Source organism: Pagrus pagrus (genome assembly GCF_965226575.1).
Source record: "Pagrus pagrus genome assembly, chromosome: 16".
NCBI lineage: Eukaryota > Metazoa > Chordata > Actinopteri > Spariformes > Sparidae > Pagrus > Pagrus pagrus.
The window spans coordinates 29,962,098-29,980,755 of record NC_140200.1 but is presented as its reverse complement, the minus strand read 5'-3'; the positions used below and the strand labels follow the sequence as shown (position 1 = coordinate 29,980,755).

Here is an 18,658-nt window from a genome sequence, read left to right as displayed (position 1 = left end):
ACTGAAGAAGACAGAAGCCTCAACATTGATGTGTACAGAAAACCTACACACAGATCAATGCTTGAATGAATGAACAAAGATAACATTATGAAAGAAGATTTCTATGTTTAGGTGGGGCCTTTCTTACACATGTAAACACTGTTTTTCACTCACTGAAAATTGACCTTTTGAAAATATTGGTCATAGTTTTTTCTGTCGATTCTTCCTCTTTGTTTCTGGATTATGGACAGTTGACATGTTTTTGGGATTACTTAGTTTGTTGCTTCCATCAGTTCGGACAGTATTCTTTAATTTATTATACTACAAAATAGTTTCTCCAAATTAGAATTTACACAGACTCCTCTATAATTACTGGGATTTAAATCATCTCCATCTTTAAAAGTAGGAATAAATCAGACCCTTGTTCCAAGTTTCAGGATAAATGCCACTTTTTAAATCCCAAATGTAATAATCTTAGTTCAGCCATTTTATACTGCTACTGCGTTGTAACATTTCTGTCCTGACACCATCAACACCACAAGCCTTGTAGCTCTTTCATTGTAACTGGACCGTCCAAGTATTTTGGTTCTCTTCTTTGTGTTTTCAAATGATTTTAATTTGTGAACTGTGGTCATATGATGTGGGTTTAAACCATAGTGTTCTGGATTTTCATATACGTTTATATAATCTTGTATTGTTTAAGGGCTGTGTGGTATTCATGGAGTAACTGTTGATGCTGTTTGACTCTCATCACCCACTAGAGCACAAGCTGGGGGGCTGAGACCGTGCCCACTAGGTCAGAGGGAAAGGAGAAGGAACATCAGGTTAGCACTTAAAACCTGTGGCTGCTCATTCCGTCCCATTTCACTCTTAAACGTAGACAGTAAAATTCTTTCTAAAATGCTGGCCTGCCGCTTAGAGGTGGTTTTGCCCTTAATTGTGGCTGACGATCAAACAGGCTTTATTAAAGGGCGTCACTCCTTTTTTAACATTAGACGCCTATTTAAAGGTTGAATATGTAGAATTTTTATTAAAAGCAATATTTTTTTAAAAATAATACATCCACGGGGCGTTTTGAGGGGTACAGAATGAAAGTATTGCTTTTCCATAAAAAATTTTTTTTTAGTCTAAATTAATATTTTTAAAATTTTTGACGGGCTCGACAATGACTTTCTGTCACGTTCTGTTTACATTTTACCAGCCAATAGTGGCTGTAAATTGCGGGTTGCCAGTTGCTCCGGCGCAGCTACTGTAGGCTGGCACTGGGTGAGATGGAGTTTGCTAATGTAGCTGTTTGGGAGCCTCAGAGAAGACGGCGTTATTTATCTCAGCAGCTGAGTGACCAGAGAAGGGCAAAGTCGAGGGTCAACATAGGCCAAGCATGGAGTCAATGGACTGCAATGAAGGAGTTTAACGGCTTCAAAACGCACGCCGAAATGGCTACGTTTCTCATCGACCGGTAAGCTAACTTTCATGTTTACTTAGCTGTAACGGCTAACGCTAACGGCTAACGCTAACGGTAACTGTCAGTCAAACTGTCAGTCAAACAGGCTCGAACAGACTCCGGTCTCCTGTAGGCTACTGGGCCGGGTCTGTTCGAGCCTGTTTGAACTCATCCCCTCCGACAAATCGCACCATATTGCAGAGCAGTTTGACTGACAGTTACCGTTAGCGTTAGCCGTTAGCGTTAGCCGTTACAGCTAAATAAACATGAAAGTTAGCTTACCGGTCGAGGAGAAACGTAGCTATTTCGGCGTGCGTTTTGAAGCCGTTAAACTCCTTCATTGCATCCAACGATCGCCCGTTTAAACAGTTTCCAAGCTGCTTCATTGGTGTCAGAGTAAAGACCCGACCCGGTCCGATCCGCGTATTAAACTTGTAAATGAATGTTGCTCTGTTCTGGCTGCAGAGGTGGGTAGTAGCGAGCTACATTTACTCCATTTGTTTATGTTTTGATGGAGACACTTCCAACACAGGCTCTGTCACATGACTGCGTTTCACCAATCACGAACCTGGCAACCCGACTGCTGGAATTATTTTTTGTTGTTGCGACTACGACCTCGAGACACTAGATGGCGGTGTTCTGCTCATTCTCCATATTATACCTTTAATATTCTTTATGGTCCCACTCCACCTGACATTCCAGAAACATTACTATCACTTGATGCTGAGAAAGCGTTTGATCGGGTGGAGTGGGATTATCTCTTTCATACTCTCAAACTTTTCGGCTTCGGCGAAAAATTCATCTCCTGGATTAAAGTTTTGTATTCCTCTCCATTAGCAGCTGTCCGAACAAACAACAACCTCTCTTCTTACTTTCCTCTCCATCGTGGCACCCGACAGGGTTGTCCTCTGTCACCCCTCCTATTCGCTATTGCGATTGAACCACTGGCTTTAGCGTTACGTGGTGAAGCCAATATAAAGGGAATAAGGAGATATGACTCGGATAATAAGGTGTCCCTGTATGCTGATGATATGCTTCTATATCTGTCCCATCCTTTAACTAGTCTACCAAATACCCTGAACCTGCTTGAGGAATTCGGCAAAATATCAGGATACAAAATTAACCTACAAAAGAGTGAAATTATGCCAGTGAACACATCAGCTAAGCAAATTGACTTCGGTTTATTCCCACTTAAAATCAGTCCACAGAAATTTAAATACTTAGGAATCTGGATAACACATGCCTTTAAAGACATATTCAAAGCTAATTTCTCACCATTATTAACCAACCTTAAGCAAGATCTGGAACGTTGGAGCTTACTCCCCCTGTCACTAGGAGGCAGAATTAATGTAATTAAAATGAATGTTTTGCCAAAATGTCTTTATATATTTCAATGCATTCCCCTACACTTATCTAAATCTTTCTTTATGTCAGTGGACAATTTGGTGTCAGGATTTATATGGAATAAGAAAAACCCTAGAATAAGGAAAAGGATCTTACAACAGCATCGTCAACATGGAGGATTATCCCTCCCTAACTTCCAGTTTTACTATTGGGCTGCCAACCTTAGGTCTATGCTGTTTTGGAAAGATTCTGCATCAGGTGACACTATCCCTGAGTGGTTACGAATGGAGAGCTCCTCTTGTCTTCATACTTCGTTACATTCACTACTTTGCTCAAAACTTCCTCTTTTGGAGTCTATATCTAAATTCACTTTAAATCCAATTGTGAAACACTCTTTTAGAATTCTGACACAGTTCAGACAAGCTTTTTCTCTCAGGGATCTGCCCACTTGTGCTCCTATAATAAAAAAATCACCAATTCAAGCCGTCTATTATAGACAGCGCTTTCCATGAATGGGCTAATAGAGGAGTTGCCACAATAGAGAATCTATTCATTGATAATACATTTGCATCCTTTGATCAATTAATGCTTAAATTTAACATCCCTAATTCTCACTTTTTTAGATTTTTGCAGCTCCGTAGTTTTATATCAACATCATTTATTCACTTCCCGTCCCAGCCACCCAACTCCCTCTTAAATTCCATTCTGAAGCTTAATTCAGGTTCCAGAGGGACAATTGGGAAAATATATTCCTTACTAAATACATATAATCTGGAGCCTTTGACATCATTAAAGATTCAATGGGAGGGTGACTTGGGGTTCGAACTTCCTGAGGAGATCTGGGAAAGAGCTTTGAATAGAATACATTCCTCTTCAATCTGCTTACGACACACAGTTATCCAATTCAAGGTTATGCATCGCCTTCATTGGTCTAAAGTGAGACTAGCGAAGTTCACACCTAGCATCAATCCTATTTGTGATCGGTGCAGGCAAATGTCAGCCACCCTCTCACATATGTTCTGGTTTTGTTCGAAACTAGACAATTTCTGGCAGTTAATATTTAAAACTTTTTCAGATGTCTTACAAGCATAGATATATATATAAAGGCTAGATGTCTCGTCCGCGTTGCTGGCCAACGGAGTCGAACGTCCGCACAGGTCGGCCATCTTGGTACAGGTAGCTCGCTCACCCATAACATTGTGTTTGTAATGAAACATGTACTTTTAAAATAACCATAACTTGCTCAATTTTCAACCGATTTTCAAACGGTTTGGTTTGTTATAAACGTCAAAGATGTAGTTATGACACTGCATACTTATGAATAATTATGTTATGTTCTAAAAAATAGAATAATGTTCTAAAATAGGTAGACTACAATAGGCTATACATCAAGAAATGCTGCATGTTGAAATCCCCACCCTGTACAGAGATGTGTTTATGACACTGCATACTTATGAATAATTGAGGCCTTGAGACGAATAACCATACAAGTCCATATTTCCAATTTTGAATGAAAATATTTTAACACAAGAAGAGGTTGAAAGTGGATGAGTTTTGAAGAGGATTTGAGGATTTTTACATTTGCTTCCATATTACTATTATTTTTGCAAAAGCTTAATATTTGAAAAAGTTGAAAAGCTAAAAAGCTGAACTGTACAAGGCTGAAAGAGCTTAAAAAGCTGAACATGTTGATAGTTGACTGGTTTCTATAGCTGAACGTATGCTGAAGCAGTAGTAAAATGACATTTGAAAAATTCCCCATAAGGATGAATGAGAAAACACCTCCCAAACACCTGCAGGTCTAGACAAAAGTGTAATGGTTGTGGCCAAAATATGTATACAGTGAGTAATAGGAGACATTGCTGAACGTGTGATGTGTTTTTTATTTCTGTAGAGTGAAAAAATGAGGGAGCCAGAGCGAGAGACAAAACCTGTACCGTCTGCTCCACTCCAGAAATTTAGGCTCAAAGTTAACACTGCGGTTTATGGGGGAGTTGCTGGAGCGCTTGTCGCTCGAGGGCTTCTACAGCCAAAAGTTTAAGTCCTATATCTGAAATAAGACCATCATCTGAAAGCCAACAAGATTTCCTACATTTCTATGTATATATTGTCTATGTGAAGTAAAAGATGTGGGACCCAAATCAAGCTGAAGAGGGTTTTTTCTAAAGTTTTTGCAGCTGCTCTCCACTCTAGCGATGATGTCACCCACTCTAGCTCACGCAATACACACCCATTATAAACCCAGAAGAGGAGCTAAAAATCCTTAAAACTAAAACTGTGATGATTTCTTCAAAGAGAAAAGATGCGATTTCAACATGTTCAAGCATCCAGAATTATAACCACGTTAATGACGTTTGTAAGAAACCAAACTGTTTGTAAATCCATCAAGGTTTCAGCGAGATAAGAGTAAGTGTTTGTGCAGATCACTGACTTTACCTTAGGTTCCACAGATACAGCCAGAGAGCTAACCTGTACCAAGATGGCCGACCTGTGAGGACGTTCTAGACTCCGCCGTAAGACATCTAGCCTTTATGTATATATCTATGTCTTACAAGTACCTATAGAACCTTCTGCCATCACAGCCATATTTGGAATAACTCTACAAGACACTCACCTTAACCGACAGGCAAAGAATATGATAGCCTTTGCATCTCTCATAGCTAGGCGATTAATACTCCTTAAGTGGAAGGAAAAACTTCCCCCAACCTTTAAGATGTGGATAAATGACCTTCTTCACCATTTGGTATTAGAGAAGATTCGCTATTCTACAAGAGGATGTATTCAAACATTTTATGCTACATGGGAACCCTTTTTAAGTTATATAGAGAAATTGGATTTCACTAATATTGGTGTTTTATATGGCTGATCCTGTATTTTGGTATAATTTGAAACCCATAAGGACCATTCTTGATTACTTGTTGATTTTTTATTTTTTTTTTATTTTATCTATTTATTTATTTATTTTTTATTCACTTATGTACCATACTGTTTTGTTTTAATATACATTTTTTTTTGGATATGTAATTTTGATACGCAAGTGATGCATGTCATATAAGTGGTTGCATACAAGTTCAATCACTACTAGGTTGTTGGATGGTACAGTAATATTGTTGCTGGGATGGGGCTCTGTTGGAGCGAGGGGGGGGGGGGGGTATGATGCTCATTTGTATTATTTCTATCCACCTATGCTTCTGATTTTGTACACTATCTATAAAAATCAATAAAAAGACTTGGAGCAAAAAAAAAACAACCTGTGGCTACCCAAACTTGACCTATGTCAAAACTGCTAAAAGATCCAGAGTAGACAGAGAGGGGGAGACGAGAAAACGTAACAACATCATCATTCCCTATGTCGCAGGAACATCTGAGAAACTCAGGAGGATCTTTACTAAACATCATATCCCGGTTCACTTTAAACCTACCAACACACTGAGGCAGAAACTTGTCCATCCTCAGGACAAAACACCCAGGCATAAACAGAGTAATGTAGTTGATGCTGTTTAATGCAGCCAGGACTTCACAGATTTGTACATTGGGGAGCCAAAACAACCTCTCCATAAACGAATGGCACAACACAGGAGGTCCAACTCCTCAGGTAAAGACTCTGCTGCGCACTTACATCTGAAGGAGACAAATCATTCCTTTGAAGACAACAATGCAAATATGTTGTCCAGAGAAGACAGATGGTTTGAAAGAGGAGTAAAAGAATCCATCTATGTCAAACAATGCTGAGTGATCATGTTTCCTGCTTTTCAATGCTGGACAGCAAAAGTGTTGAACCAGCATTGGCCTACAACAGAAGCAGGACAACAGTTGTGAGCCTGACCTCCTGAGCTGCTGGAACTTGGCTTCGTTGGTGGAGCAGAAGTGTTGGAGCTCGCTGAAGGTGGAGGGCAACGGCAGCCTGGACAGAGCATGCAGGGTGAAGATACATGAGGGCAGCCGCTGGACCACAGACAGGAACTCCTGGACAAACACATCAATCTCCTGCAAGCAGCAGCAGAGAGACATTTAAATAGCCACTATCATAATCAGTGCAGGATGGTTCATGTTCATTTGTTTATGGGTCATTCCAGGCCAACTCACCCAAAATCCAGAACTTCTCCCAGTGCATGTCATTGATTTTCATGTTGAAACTTCTATTAAATTCATGGAACCTTCCAAAATCATATATACGTACTCCAAATACTTTGTAAGTAATGAATTTTTGAAGTTCAACCCTCTTCTAGATGTGACAGAAATACATTCATACAACACAGAACCAAAGTTTGGTTGCAAGATATGAACTTTTGAAAATGACACATTCTTCATTCATTTAAAAAAAAAAAAAAAAAATACTTCCTGATATTAATTTGATGACTGTAAACATTCAGCACCAACTATTTGAATTAATGAAGGGTCTCTGCATGTTTATTCAGAACCTCACCAATGTCTTATGTTTCACTGGATTGTGTTGAAATGTGTCTTGAACATCCCAGAGAATCACAAAATGCTCAAATTTGGCTCAGAGGGCCAAACTTAAAAAAGGATTTGGAGTACAGCTGTAGGATTTTAACCAGGTCCCATGAATTTAATAGAAGTTTCAACATTAATTTCTTCGAAGATCAAGGACGTGAACTGGGAGGTTCTAGGTGAGTTGGAATGACCCATTTATGTTGTTATAGCCCAGATTTTGCCTTTACCTGTCACCGTTACCATTTAAATTATTTTACTTTTGATAAGCTTAAAGCATGGCTGCTTAATCTATGATTCATACTTACTTTAAGAGTCTTAATATCATTCTCACGATGGATCGAGGTGATCGATTGCTCAACACACAGAACCTAATTGTAGTTCTAGTGGAGACTATTGTTGCACCCTAAATAGATCTGTGAGAGGCAGAGAGCTGCGGTGGTTAATGAATACTGTCATGTCCCCTGCTGAAACGTACACTGGAAAGAGGGGCTCCTTTCACTTGCTAATAAGGTCAGCTGATTACACGAGGCATTTGCACAAGCTTCTCCAAGGTAACAAACAATAGACGCAGGCCGCCTGGACGGATCTCATGAATTGGTTAACAAATTAAAACATCTCCTGGCCGAGTTAGCTGAGACGGCCTCCATCATATACATGCTAAATGTAGCGGGGAGAAACATTTGGCTGTGGTGTTGTACATCAGATAAACAGTTGTGTGATTAAACAATGAATGTGTCCTGGGATGAGCATGTGTCTGTGTGCAGCAGGATCCAGCAAAAGCTTTATTTAAGACTCAGGGTGTTTAGAGACAAACGAAGAATATGATGTTGGCGTTTTATCATGCTGTGAGAGAGAGTATACTCAGATATGGAATGGCAGCTTGGTTTGGGAATCTATCAGTTAAGCTGAAATCTGAATTAAATAGAGTAGTCCACACAGCATTAAAAGTGAAGGTGAGGGAGCATCCAACCCTCCTCCAGCTCTTTGAGATACTAGTCCGACAGGAAAATTACTGCTGAACCCTCACATGTCCTGTACAATCAATATAAGCTGCTTCCATCTGTCTGACATTACAGGGACCCAATTAAATAAAACAGAAGATACCCGAACAGATATAAAGACTCATTCATCCCCATATCAGTGAATCTCCTAAACTCAGGCCAGAAGGTGGGTATGAGGAGGGATGGGATGTATTTGGCACTCACTGTATTGTTTGCACTTGTGTCGTGTTATGTACTTATATCTTGTGTCTGATATATGTAATGTATTATAAGTATTTTTATGTTTAAAAGACAAATCTCCTTCGGGACAACTGAATGAATCTTGATCTTGGTGTGCTCACTAACACACACTGTGTGAAGCTTCACAGGTTCAGTTGTAATTAGACAGTTGTTGGTCAGAATGGTTGACTTGTAGAGGGATGAGTTTTTATTGGATACATTTACTGAATACTAACATAATCTCTTTAGAGAAATAATTCTACAGTGTAACAACATTTTTTATTCTTATCTTGTTTTAACTTTATAAACATGTCTTATATGACTTGTTTAAGCAAGTAAGCACAACTGGGACTCCACCAGTGATTTCTCCTTGAACTCTGGCTGATATTCAGTCTGAACCTCACATCTTTTCAACCAGCTCAACTATGGTGACATCAACATGATGCAAAACACAAGTTGGTGTCATTTGTTCATACGTAGTAGGTTGAAATAGATGTGAAGGTATTTCATAGTGTCATAGTGCACTGGTAGGCTACATGAAGACAACGGCACAAGTCATGTTTCATATAAAATGTTGAAGTTTATCAGCTGTGAGCTGCCAACAACAAGCTTCAGGACATCATAATGGAAATAGTTTTGTACATTAATACTTAATGCTATAAAGCACATGTGCAAGTACTTAGTCTACTCCCACCCAGGGCGTGTGGAGCAAAGTGCACAAGTGGAAGAAATAAACACGAGCTAGCTCCACTATGGAGAAATCTATGTGGCCGTCATTGCTCAACAGGTACAGTAGAGTGGTCGTCCATCAGTCAGAAGGCTGGGGGTTTGATCCCTGACCACTGCAGAGAAACCTGATATTGTAAAATCTGCTATATATTGAATAAAGTACCTTAATGAAGGCAGCCCAACTCTGGTGACAGTAAATAAAGTAGCCACCCAGCGGCACGGTTAGCTGGCTTCTGTCAATGTAGTTGGAGAGCTCGGAGATTTCTTTCAGAAGGACTTTCTGCAGAAAGATGAGATGAGTGTTACTGAAGTCGGACCCAAAATTAACCCCGGGCTACAGTGTGTTTTTGTTGAATTTACCTTAAAAGAGGCAGTGTAAGACCTGGATGGAGCCAGGAGCTTCAGCAGCAGCTTCAAAGCATCTTTCTTTTTGGGCTGAATGATGTACACACCGTGGATGGTCCGCCTGTGCAGCTAGGAAGGTGAACAGAAAACTTGTCTTTACATCAACACTGACCTAAATGATGTGTTGCTCTTGCTGCCTTCCAACAGTTTAGGATTTCACTGGGATGGATTGAAGAAGGGTCCAGATCAAAGCAGCAGAGGGCACGACAAGTCCAACATCAATAACAATGGATCCCACCCTACCAATTATACAACCAGTAACATGCGTGTCCACTCCCTCAACAGTAAATTAAATAACCTAAACACTCATGTTTGACATGACATTCAGAAAAAGTGACAACACTGCTATCAGGCAGAATCCACTGATTTGTTTCAGTTGCACATCATGTTGTCAGTCATTATTCAATAATAAATGTACCTTTAACTAAATCTATCACACAAAGTCATGTTCAGTTCTGGTGGACCCGTACAAATGAATGAAGACCGAGTGACAGTTATGTGTGAGGTTTGTCGTCCAGCAGTTCGTATTCACACATTATAATACAGAAACATGTTGGTATGCATGTGGACACCAGGGGGGTATTCCAGAAAGCGGGTTTTGTGAAAACTCTGAGTTTGTTAACCCTGAGATGAGAGAAACTCTGAGTTTTCAGTTCCAGAAAGAGAGATAACTTAAACTCTGGGTCTGTTACCGCGGTAACTGACTCTGTGAACATAACCTGCTCACTGGCAGGTTTAGCCTACCTGAAGAAACTCTGAGTCTGACAGAGCTGTCTGACAGCGGCTGTCCTTTCCTTCAGTCCGATCATGTTGAAGTAGAAATAATTCACATAGTTTTACACCAGGAGGAGAATTTAGATTAATTTAGATGAGCTCTCACTCCCTGACGAGGACTGAACCGAACAGTAGACCGCTCCTCATCAGTCCGTCATTTATATTCTCCGGCCGCACAGCGAATATCAGGCTACACGTCATCGCTGACTAATCTCAGATCTGAACCATCCTCTGCGGTTTTTTTTTTTTTTTTTTTAATCACTTCGCAGGTTAATCAATCACCTTCAGCAGCAAGAAGGAGGAGGAGCCATCGTGAGACTGTTTTTATAGGTAGGCTATTTCATTTTCAGCCGATTTAAATTAAATAAAATAGCCTAAAATAAAACATTGAACAACATTCAACCACTTCCCCAAAGGCTAATATGAAAGAAACTGATGTTAAATTCCAAATGAAAAGACGACCGCATCTAAAACTCTGTCAGTGATTTTCATTACGGCCGCAGCCATGTTAGCCTACTTTTTTTTTTTTTTCCCAGAAAATGTCTGCTTCCTGTTTTCTCCCCTGTTGCCATGGTGAATCACAGTATCGGAGCTCCATTGATGATGGCTTTTTACTAGTCGTCAGGCACGAGCTCAACTCAGAGTTAACATACTCAGAGTCGACTTACCTAACTCAGATCAGCTGTTCTGGAACTGAAAACTCAGAGTTTCACTTCACAGGGTAAGTCAAGGGATAGACTCAGAGTTTGTTGAACCTCCTTTCTGGAATACCCCCCAGGCCAGCAAACCAGACCACAGAAACTATGTGGAGCTGTTGATCTGGATGCAAAAATGCAGCATCTCCTACATAACTGCCCTCATTTAATGTAATTTCCCTGGAGGTTTTTCTATTAAATAACCAGGCATGTGACCAGCCATGCATGTGACCCCCCCCCCGAAGGAATTCCACTAGATGTGACGCACTTGGTATTGTACTTGAGCTCAGACTACAGCTCCGTGAATCCATAACACAAATGTTGCACAACCTTATGCTGCAAGAAAAAGCTCTGCGAGTCAAGAGGGCAATCACAAGCTGAAGACAGCCGAGTGCACAGGACCAACTTGTGTTCATGCTGCTCTGTGCCTCCAAGTCTCTAAACTGGTACAATACTTTACAATATTCACGTGTTTTATATAAAAAGACTGGGCTCATTTTTCTGCAGCAGAGAGGAATGACATTCTTCTCAACCCTGGAGTTGTACGTTCCTCTGCCCACACGAAATCACCGATCACAAGTTAAGTTGGGGGGGGCGGGGGGGTTACAGGTTGTTGATTTTTTGGGACGTCAGTATACAAGCTAAAAGCATTTATGTGCAGAGGGATAATCACATGCTCAGTTTGTTCCCACATACACACTGAAACGCTGAAGATGTGACAGAATGCTATTCATGTGAAGAGAACCTCAACAACACATGCTGGTGCTGAACAACTCTACTGAAAGACTCACTAGGCGCCCAGCAGCACAACATGACAGATATAATTCAGATGTTGTCACCAACAACTGCAGTCAGTCATTTTCTACAGCACCCATCTACACTTAAGACCTTTAAACAACAAGCTGATCGTCACTGTTTTCATTCATTCTCTGCTCAGGACATAAAAAAAACACATCACATGATTTATTAACCACTTTGTCATACACCACTACTGTGAGAAAGAGTAGGAGACAACGGTCCAATCAGAGCCCAGTATTTCAATGATACAATCAAAACAAACATGCCTGCAAGTTTCATGGTTGCAAGAGACAAGAGGGAGTCTGTCTTTGCATCCGTTTGTGAAAGCACTGCTGTCTCAAAGAAAACTGAGCAGCTGCTGAAAATTTCCCTTTAGAGAGCTCTTTGTATTACTAACCACACTGAAGCATCCGGGACAAGATGGATAAAACTCACCGCTAACACAGAGGTGTACGTTCAAACACAGAAATATCCACACATACACCTGGTTCTGTCTGATAACTCTGTCATGGTGGAAACACTCGTACCAGCTCCAGTTCCCACAATCAGCCACTAATGCTGTAGAAATGCGGTAAAAGTCCGTTCTGTGAGGAAAATAGGTGTTCTTGACAGTCTGAGAGCGTACAGATTTCAAAGATGTTAAAGTTGAATGATGACTGTTGTTCATACTCAGCTGTGATTGGTGCATTGATGGTAAAGAGGCAGGCGTTCAGAAGACTTTCCCGATGGATATCTAGTTTGAGAACATTCATTTCAAACAAGCTAGAAGCAGCAGCACACAGTGCCCTCCACCACAACTGTACCTCGAGAAGGATCAGAGTCTCAGAGATGAACCGGATCGTCTGGAGCGAGGCATGCCTCAGATCAGCCACCACCGACACCAGACTGTCCTTCTCCTGCCTCTTACTGTCAGAGAGAGATGATCCAACCATCAGCACAGTCTACTCTCGCTCACACACATATACACACACAAAGAGCAGTCTGACTCTACATACTTGTGCAGACATAGAAAGTAATTTATGAAGTCCACCACTTCTGCTTTGCCGAGTTCTGAGGAGAGTTTGGCTTGTCCGTCCACTGGGAACACGATCAGAGGGCAGCCATGTTGATCAAAAGCACCTGTACAGACACATTACACCATAATGTTACATGTTCAGGGCTGCCTGCAAACTCTGGATCCAGACTAAGTTCAGAACATTTAGCTTCACACATGCAGTCAGTTCAAATCATTCTGAGGTCAGGCTGGATTATGTATCGAAAAAAAAAAATCAATAAGTGTTCTCACCATCTGTCACTTCAATACAACCACAAGAGTTGATGTCAGCTCTCATCAAAATACTCTTAAAGGAACCAAAGAAACTAAGATTCAGTCATGAGTACACCTTGTTTATTCACTTATGGAAAAAAGTTTGTATCATTAACTCATTAATATTGTAAATGTTAAAATTCTGAGTTTGAATTATTCCCTTTAACTACATAGTGCCCCTTTAAAACAAGTCTCCAGCAGGAAAATGCTGCAGCGCCGTTTTGCTGTGAAGCTCCAGAAATGTCTGTGGACGACGAGGTAATGAGGGAACTTTCGCTTTTGGGTGAACGTCTCCTTTAACCAACACTTCCACTCCTCAGAAGGCCTGAGCTGCCTGCAGTATAATCCACCGCCGTACATGAAGCCTGTGAAGATGCAGAGCAGTGTGGATTAACAGTTACCAGGGAAGAGCACAGCGCCAGAGGTGAGCACACGATCTGCAGGCAGCGGCAGGGAGGGAGCACCGTCCTGCACCAGCTCCTGGGCGCCTGCAAGGGTGGAGGGAGATTATATAATTATATAATTTAATATATATAAAACTATTTCCACCACTTGTCACTGTGTGGACGCTGGAGCAACTGCTCCAGAAGATCCCTCGCTGTCTTTAAACACTGGACTGATGAAGTGATGCAGACTATAGATCTGACCTGATGAAGTGAGGAAGACTATAGATGTGACCTGATGAAGTGATGAAGACTATAGCTGTGATGAAGATGAAGACTATAGTTGTGACCCAATGAAGTGATGAAGACTATAGCTGTGATGAAGATGAAGACTATAGTTGTGACCTGATGAAGTGATGAAGACTATGAAGATGAAGACTATGAAACCGGAGCTGTTGTTATCATTTGAACCAGTTTCCCGCCACTCAGTCTCAGTGGATAAAGATGGAGGCGCTGCTGCACCTGTCTTACCTGTTGCGTGTCGGCTCATCTGTAGTTCCTCGGCAGCGGCTGTGTCACGGCAGGTTGTCTCCTGTGGTGTCGAAGTGTCGCCTCACTGTTCCCACAGACCTGAGTCCACATTAAACAGGTCTACTGCGGTGCTGGAGACCTGGACCGGGAGGACCGGGGGGACCGCGGCTGCTCGCTGCCTCTTTCCGCCATGTTGCATCCACTCCGCCTCGCTGTGAGCTCTGCCCGCTGACTGGATGTTGTTCAGGTCGTTTATAAAGCAGTGTGGGCGGAGAAACCCGGAGGAGGACGGACTGTACTGGAGACACGACCCGGCCCCGCTGTGACGAGTCCGGCACATATCAAACAGGTCCGAGGCCATGAATGACAAAAAGTCACCCGGACTGGGAGATAAGTACTAGGGGAAGGTTGGTGTCAACACCACTAGCACAGGAGCTTTGGACCGGGGCGGGCCATGGCTACCTGGTTAGCATGCTAAATTCAGTATACATTTCTGCAACACAATCCACAGATTTGCTTACTTTTATTTCTTCACATTCTAGTGAACTTTTGTTATTTTTTTATGTTTCCAACTAAATTTCTTACGTACTGCTCCTTTAAGATGCTGAAATGGTCCTGGTATGAAAGTATAATCCGTTTTTCTGTCAAAACCAAAAAACGAATAAACGGAAACAGCGCCCCTTTTTCCTTTTTTCGTTTTGAATCAAAAACAAAAAAAACAAAACCAAATAACGGCCGAAATTTGGTTTTTGCAAATTCATGAATGACGGCGAATATGACGGCGGACAGACCGGAAGCGGAAGTGAAGTGTAAAACCGTCAAAATAATAGTTTAGTGTGCTGGCGCTAACTTCTTAGCGTATATTATAGACTACCATCCTCTTTCTACACCATATGGTTCACATTTATTTTACTTCTGTGAAACTATAACAGCTGGTTGTTTGGAAGAACGTGTTAGGCCTATAATTATAATTGTATGCAGTTTATTCTACAATGCTGTAAACCAACAGCCACGCCCCTTCCAGGAGGCTATCATGGAACTGATCACTGTGTCGTGGCAGCAAGGGTAAAGACAAAAGGAAGAAAACAGACAGCTGTTGCTATCGTTTATTTTGTTTAAATGGGCGAATGTTAATGAGCAATGCTGTCAGAAATTAAAAGCTTGCCTCATTGTCATATTTGGCTGTGATCACTTTTTTGTAGGCTATTCCTCACAGCTCTCCATTAAATCAACCTGCTCCTCCCGACTGAAATGAAGTGATCACAGGCGCAGCTCATCACCGCCGTGACACCAGTTGGGTCTGTCCGGGGATTCAGTTTTTGTTGAGCCGCATCATGAACACAGAGCCTGGCTGTGTTGGCCATCATCCGCCGTGGTAGCCCTGAGGTCTACTGTTCATGTAAAAACTGCGCCACCCTGTGGCTAAACAACTGCACTTAAGTCATAAGTTCTCATTTTCAAAATCATTCAAGACAGTCTGGCTGCAGACCTGCACTGTCAGGACACCTAGTCTTGACTGTGGGTGACTTGATAGATGTTCTTAATTTAGGCAGGGAACGTAAAGCCTAGCTAATAGTAAAGTTTTTCCACAAAGTGCATTCACACACTCGGCTAAAATTATAATTATAGGTCTAACACGTTCTTCCAAACAACCAGCTGTTATAGTTTCACAGAAGTAAAATAAATGTGAACCATATGGTGTAGGAAGAGGACGGTAGTCTATAATATGCTAAGAAGTTAGCGCCAGCACGCTAAACTATTATATTGATGGTTTTACACTTCACATCCGCTTCCGGTCTGTCCGCCGTCATATTCATTAAAAAAAGAAACGAAAAAAATGAATTTGCAAAAAACAAATTTCGGCCGTTATTTGGTTTTGGTTTTTTGGTTTTCTCGTTTTTTGATGCTGACAGCAAAAACCGTTTTACCGTTTTTGATTCAAAACGATAAAAGGAAAAAGGGGCGCTGTTTCCGTTTATTCGTTTTTTGGTTTTGACAGAAAAACGGATTATACTTTCATACCCAACCCTTGGTCGGACCTGAAAGTATAATCCGTTTTTCTGTCTAATTCTTTTTCGTCTACCTGCCAACTTGTAGACCTCCAAACTGAAGAGGGGATGTGGGGCTCCTTTCCTAGAAGAACTAGACTTTCAGAGACTTGTTTCCTGCATTCTGGTAACTTTTAAAGAATGAAAATAACAAAGTACACTGCAACAGCATTTTTATATGAAATACTTCTAATTTTGGATGGATGGATGCAGAATTATCGCCCCTCTGCCATTAACTTGTCTGAAACTCTGGCATAGACTAATATTAATCAGTTTTCATTCAGTCATTTTCTGCTGATCGACAGAAAATAACATCAGATTTTACAAAATACCCAGGTAGCAAAATTTACCAGACACCCTCATCCCACCCACATACCACAGGTAATGATGGCACTTGGGCGGTCTACTCCTGGCTCCAAATAAACCACATCTGGCCCAAGTCTGGGCCAGGTTCAGCCCACCAGAATAGAATGAGCTGTGGCCCATATGACGGCCAGTTCTGGTTTATTTGGTTGGTTCTTGGTTCGACATCTGGTCATGCTATGGCTTGGGTTAGGATTAGTCCTTGAAGAAATGGGAATTCTTCTTATTCTTTCAAGGATATTTGGTCAGTATTTCTTTCTCATTCTGTCTGATTCTCTCACTCATTGAGAAGGACGAGGTGCAGCTAGAGGACTTCACCCTGTACAGAACAGCAAATGGGAGTCATAAATGGGAGAAAAACAGTAGAGCTGTGACTCAAATTGGTGCAGGGCATTGAAGAACAGTATTTTGGAGAGTAAACTGGTGGAACACACTGAACCTCATGGTGGGACCACTCATGCAGCCCTGATTCAAGCTAATGAAAATATTTCTGTATATTAATTTCCCAACACAGAGGTCTAATTACTGTACATTGTATCAAATTTACTCGCAGGACCAAGGAGCCCTTCTAGTCCTGACAAATTAAAGTCCTATATCTTTTAGTCTTGTGCGCACAAGATATACAAGCCTATGATCACCAGAAGAAGCCATTTTGTGTGCAGAAGAAATGAATCATGTATGAAAAAATATCATCCTCATTCAAAACACCATGCAAGGAACATTTTTGTGGCAGTTTAGTTTTTAAACATTATGATAAATTATATTAACTCCATACATGTGAGCAGAAGATAAAATTTATAACTAATCTTTCAGGACTAATTGGGCTCCTCAGATCTTGGCTTTATATTCTCAGGAAGTTAATGACATAATTTTTGTAATTTACACTTTTTTTGTGCATACAAGAATAAAAGAGACTTAAAAGAAAGCTGATAGATTTATTACAATTCATCAACCATATGTCCTGACTGGAACATATATAACTCAATAAGAGGTTCATTTACATGTAGATACACTTATTTATGTTTTGTGTAAAAAAGGGCAATATGAGAAGAACTCTGAACAAACTGAGCTTTACAAAGACTCAATCAACAGAGACTGTCGTACCATTAGCAACAATCTGTGTCTCTCTGTGAGGGATTCCATTTGCATCTTGGGAACTGTAAGATGTAGTATTTTAGAATTTGACCCACACTCTGTATTAAAGTCAGGATACCTCAGCTGCTGCAGCTTTGATTTATTATTATTTTGTGCAGTACAAAACCTCTAAGTACACCTGTGCTGCAGGTATTTCCTGTGTAGGGACAGCCAAGTAATCTCTGTCAATGCACTTGACTGGTCTAACTGCATTCTAACCCAGAAGCTTTGTTTAACTTTGGCCTAATATGTCGAATCAATACTTTATCTGTTTTTCTTCAGAGACTACAGAGAGACAGGAACATGATGGAGAGCTTGTCTAACTTTCATGAGATCAACATGTTATTCAGACTTCAAGGCTGAGAGAGCTCATCCAATAGACTTGCAGTCGATTATTTACTCTACTCTAATTGATATAACCAGATCATCTTGGAGTAAAAAACACAGATTATCTGGATGAACACTAACGTCTGGTGTAATCACACACACACGTGATCGGAATGATTTGGTGTGTGTCGACACATCTTCACTTTTCAAATATGATGACCCAAGCATCAGTATTAGGGCCACTGTTGTTTTTAACTTACAATCAGTGATCAGTCAGTGATGCTTCATTAACATTGAATATTTTATTTGCAAACAGCCATTTATTTTATTCCTATAGTGACCTCAATAAAATCACTTTCATCTTCAACATACTCAACTAAACTAAATCATACATCTGAATGGCTTTACAGAGACCATGTTTATCTGCCTTCTGTCCTAATTAAGCATATTTCACACTGCACGAGTAGTGTGGAAAACAGAAAAATCTCAGTTTTCTGCAGCATCAACTACATTTTAGTAAAAATTAAGCAAAGTTTTGAGGTCATCAGAGCTGAGGTCAGTGATCATTAAGATTTATATGCACACCTGATCGTTCAGAGGTCCTTCTTGATTCAGACTAAGTGCTGAGTCTCAGCCTTGTTTCACACCTTGACTCTTTAAGATGCATCTGTGTCCTCCCTGCAGGTCTCTGTCATGCTGATTTCACCTCTTCATGAATTACAT

General features: G+C 40.8%; 1 protein-coding gene across 5 annotated transcripts in view; it reads right to left on the bottom strand.

Annotated features, from left to right (window-relative positions):
* Nucleotides 1–14,816, bottom strand: part of LOC311272178 (uncharacterized protein) — a 40,151-nt gene extending 25,335 nt beyond the window's left edge. For 3 of the 5 annotated variants that reach the window (XM_084378400.1, XM_084378401.1, XM_084378403.1), the window contains exons 1-7: nt 14,064–14,815; nt 13,551–13,637; nt 12,839–12,962; nt 12,647–12,749; nt 9,532–9,645; nt 9,335–9,451; nt 6,594–6,754 (exon numbers count right to left, since the gene is read on the bottom strand). In XM_084378400.1, coding sequence (XP_084234526.1) covers nt 6,594–6,754; nt 9,335–9,451; nt 9,532–9,645; nt 12,647–12,749; nt 12,839–12,962; nt 13,551–13,637; nt 14,064–14,082 — 725 coding nt within the window. In that variant the 5' untranslated portion in view covers nt 14,083–14,815. Of the gene's footprint in view, nt 1–6,593; nt 6,755–9,334; nt 9,452–9,531; nt 9,646–12,646; nt 12,750–12,838; nt 12,963–13,550; nt 13,638–14,063 lie in introns of all 5 variants that reach the window. The other 2 variants (XM_084378399.1, XM_084378402.1) reach the window with 1 other exon arrangement.
* Nucleotides 14,817–18,658: the final 3,842 nt, after the last annotated feature.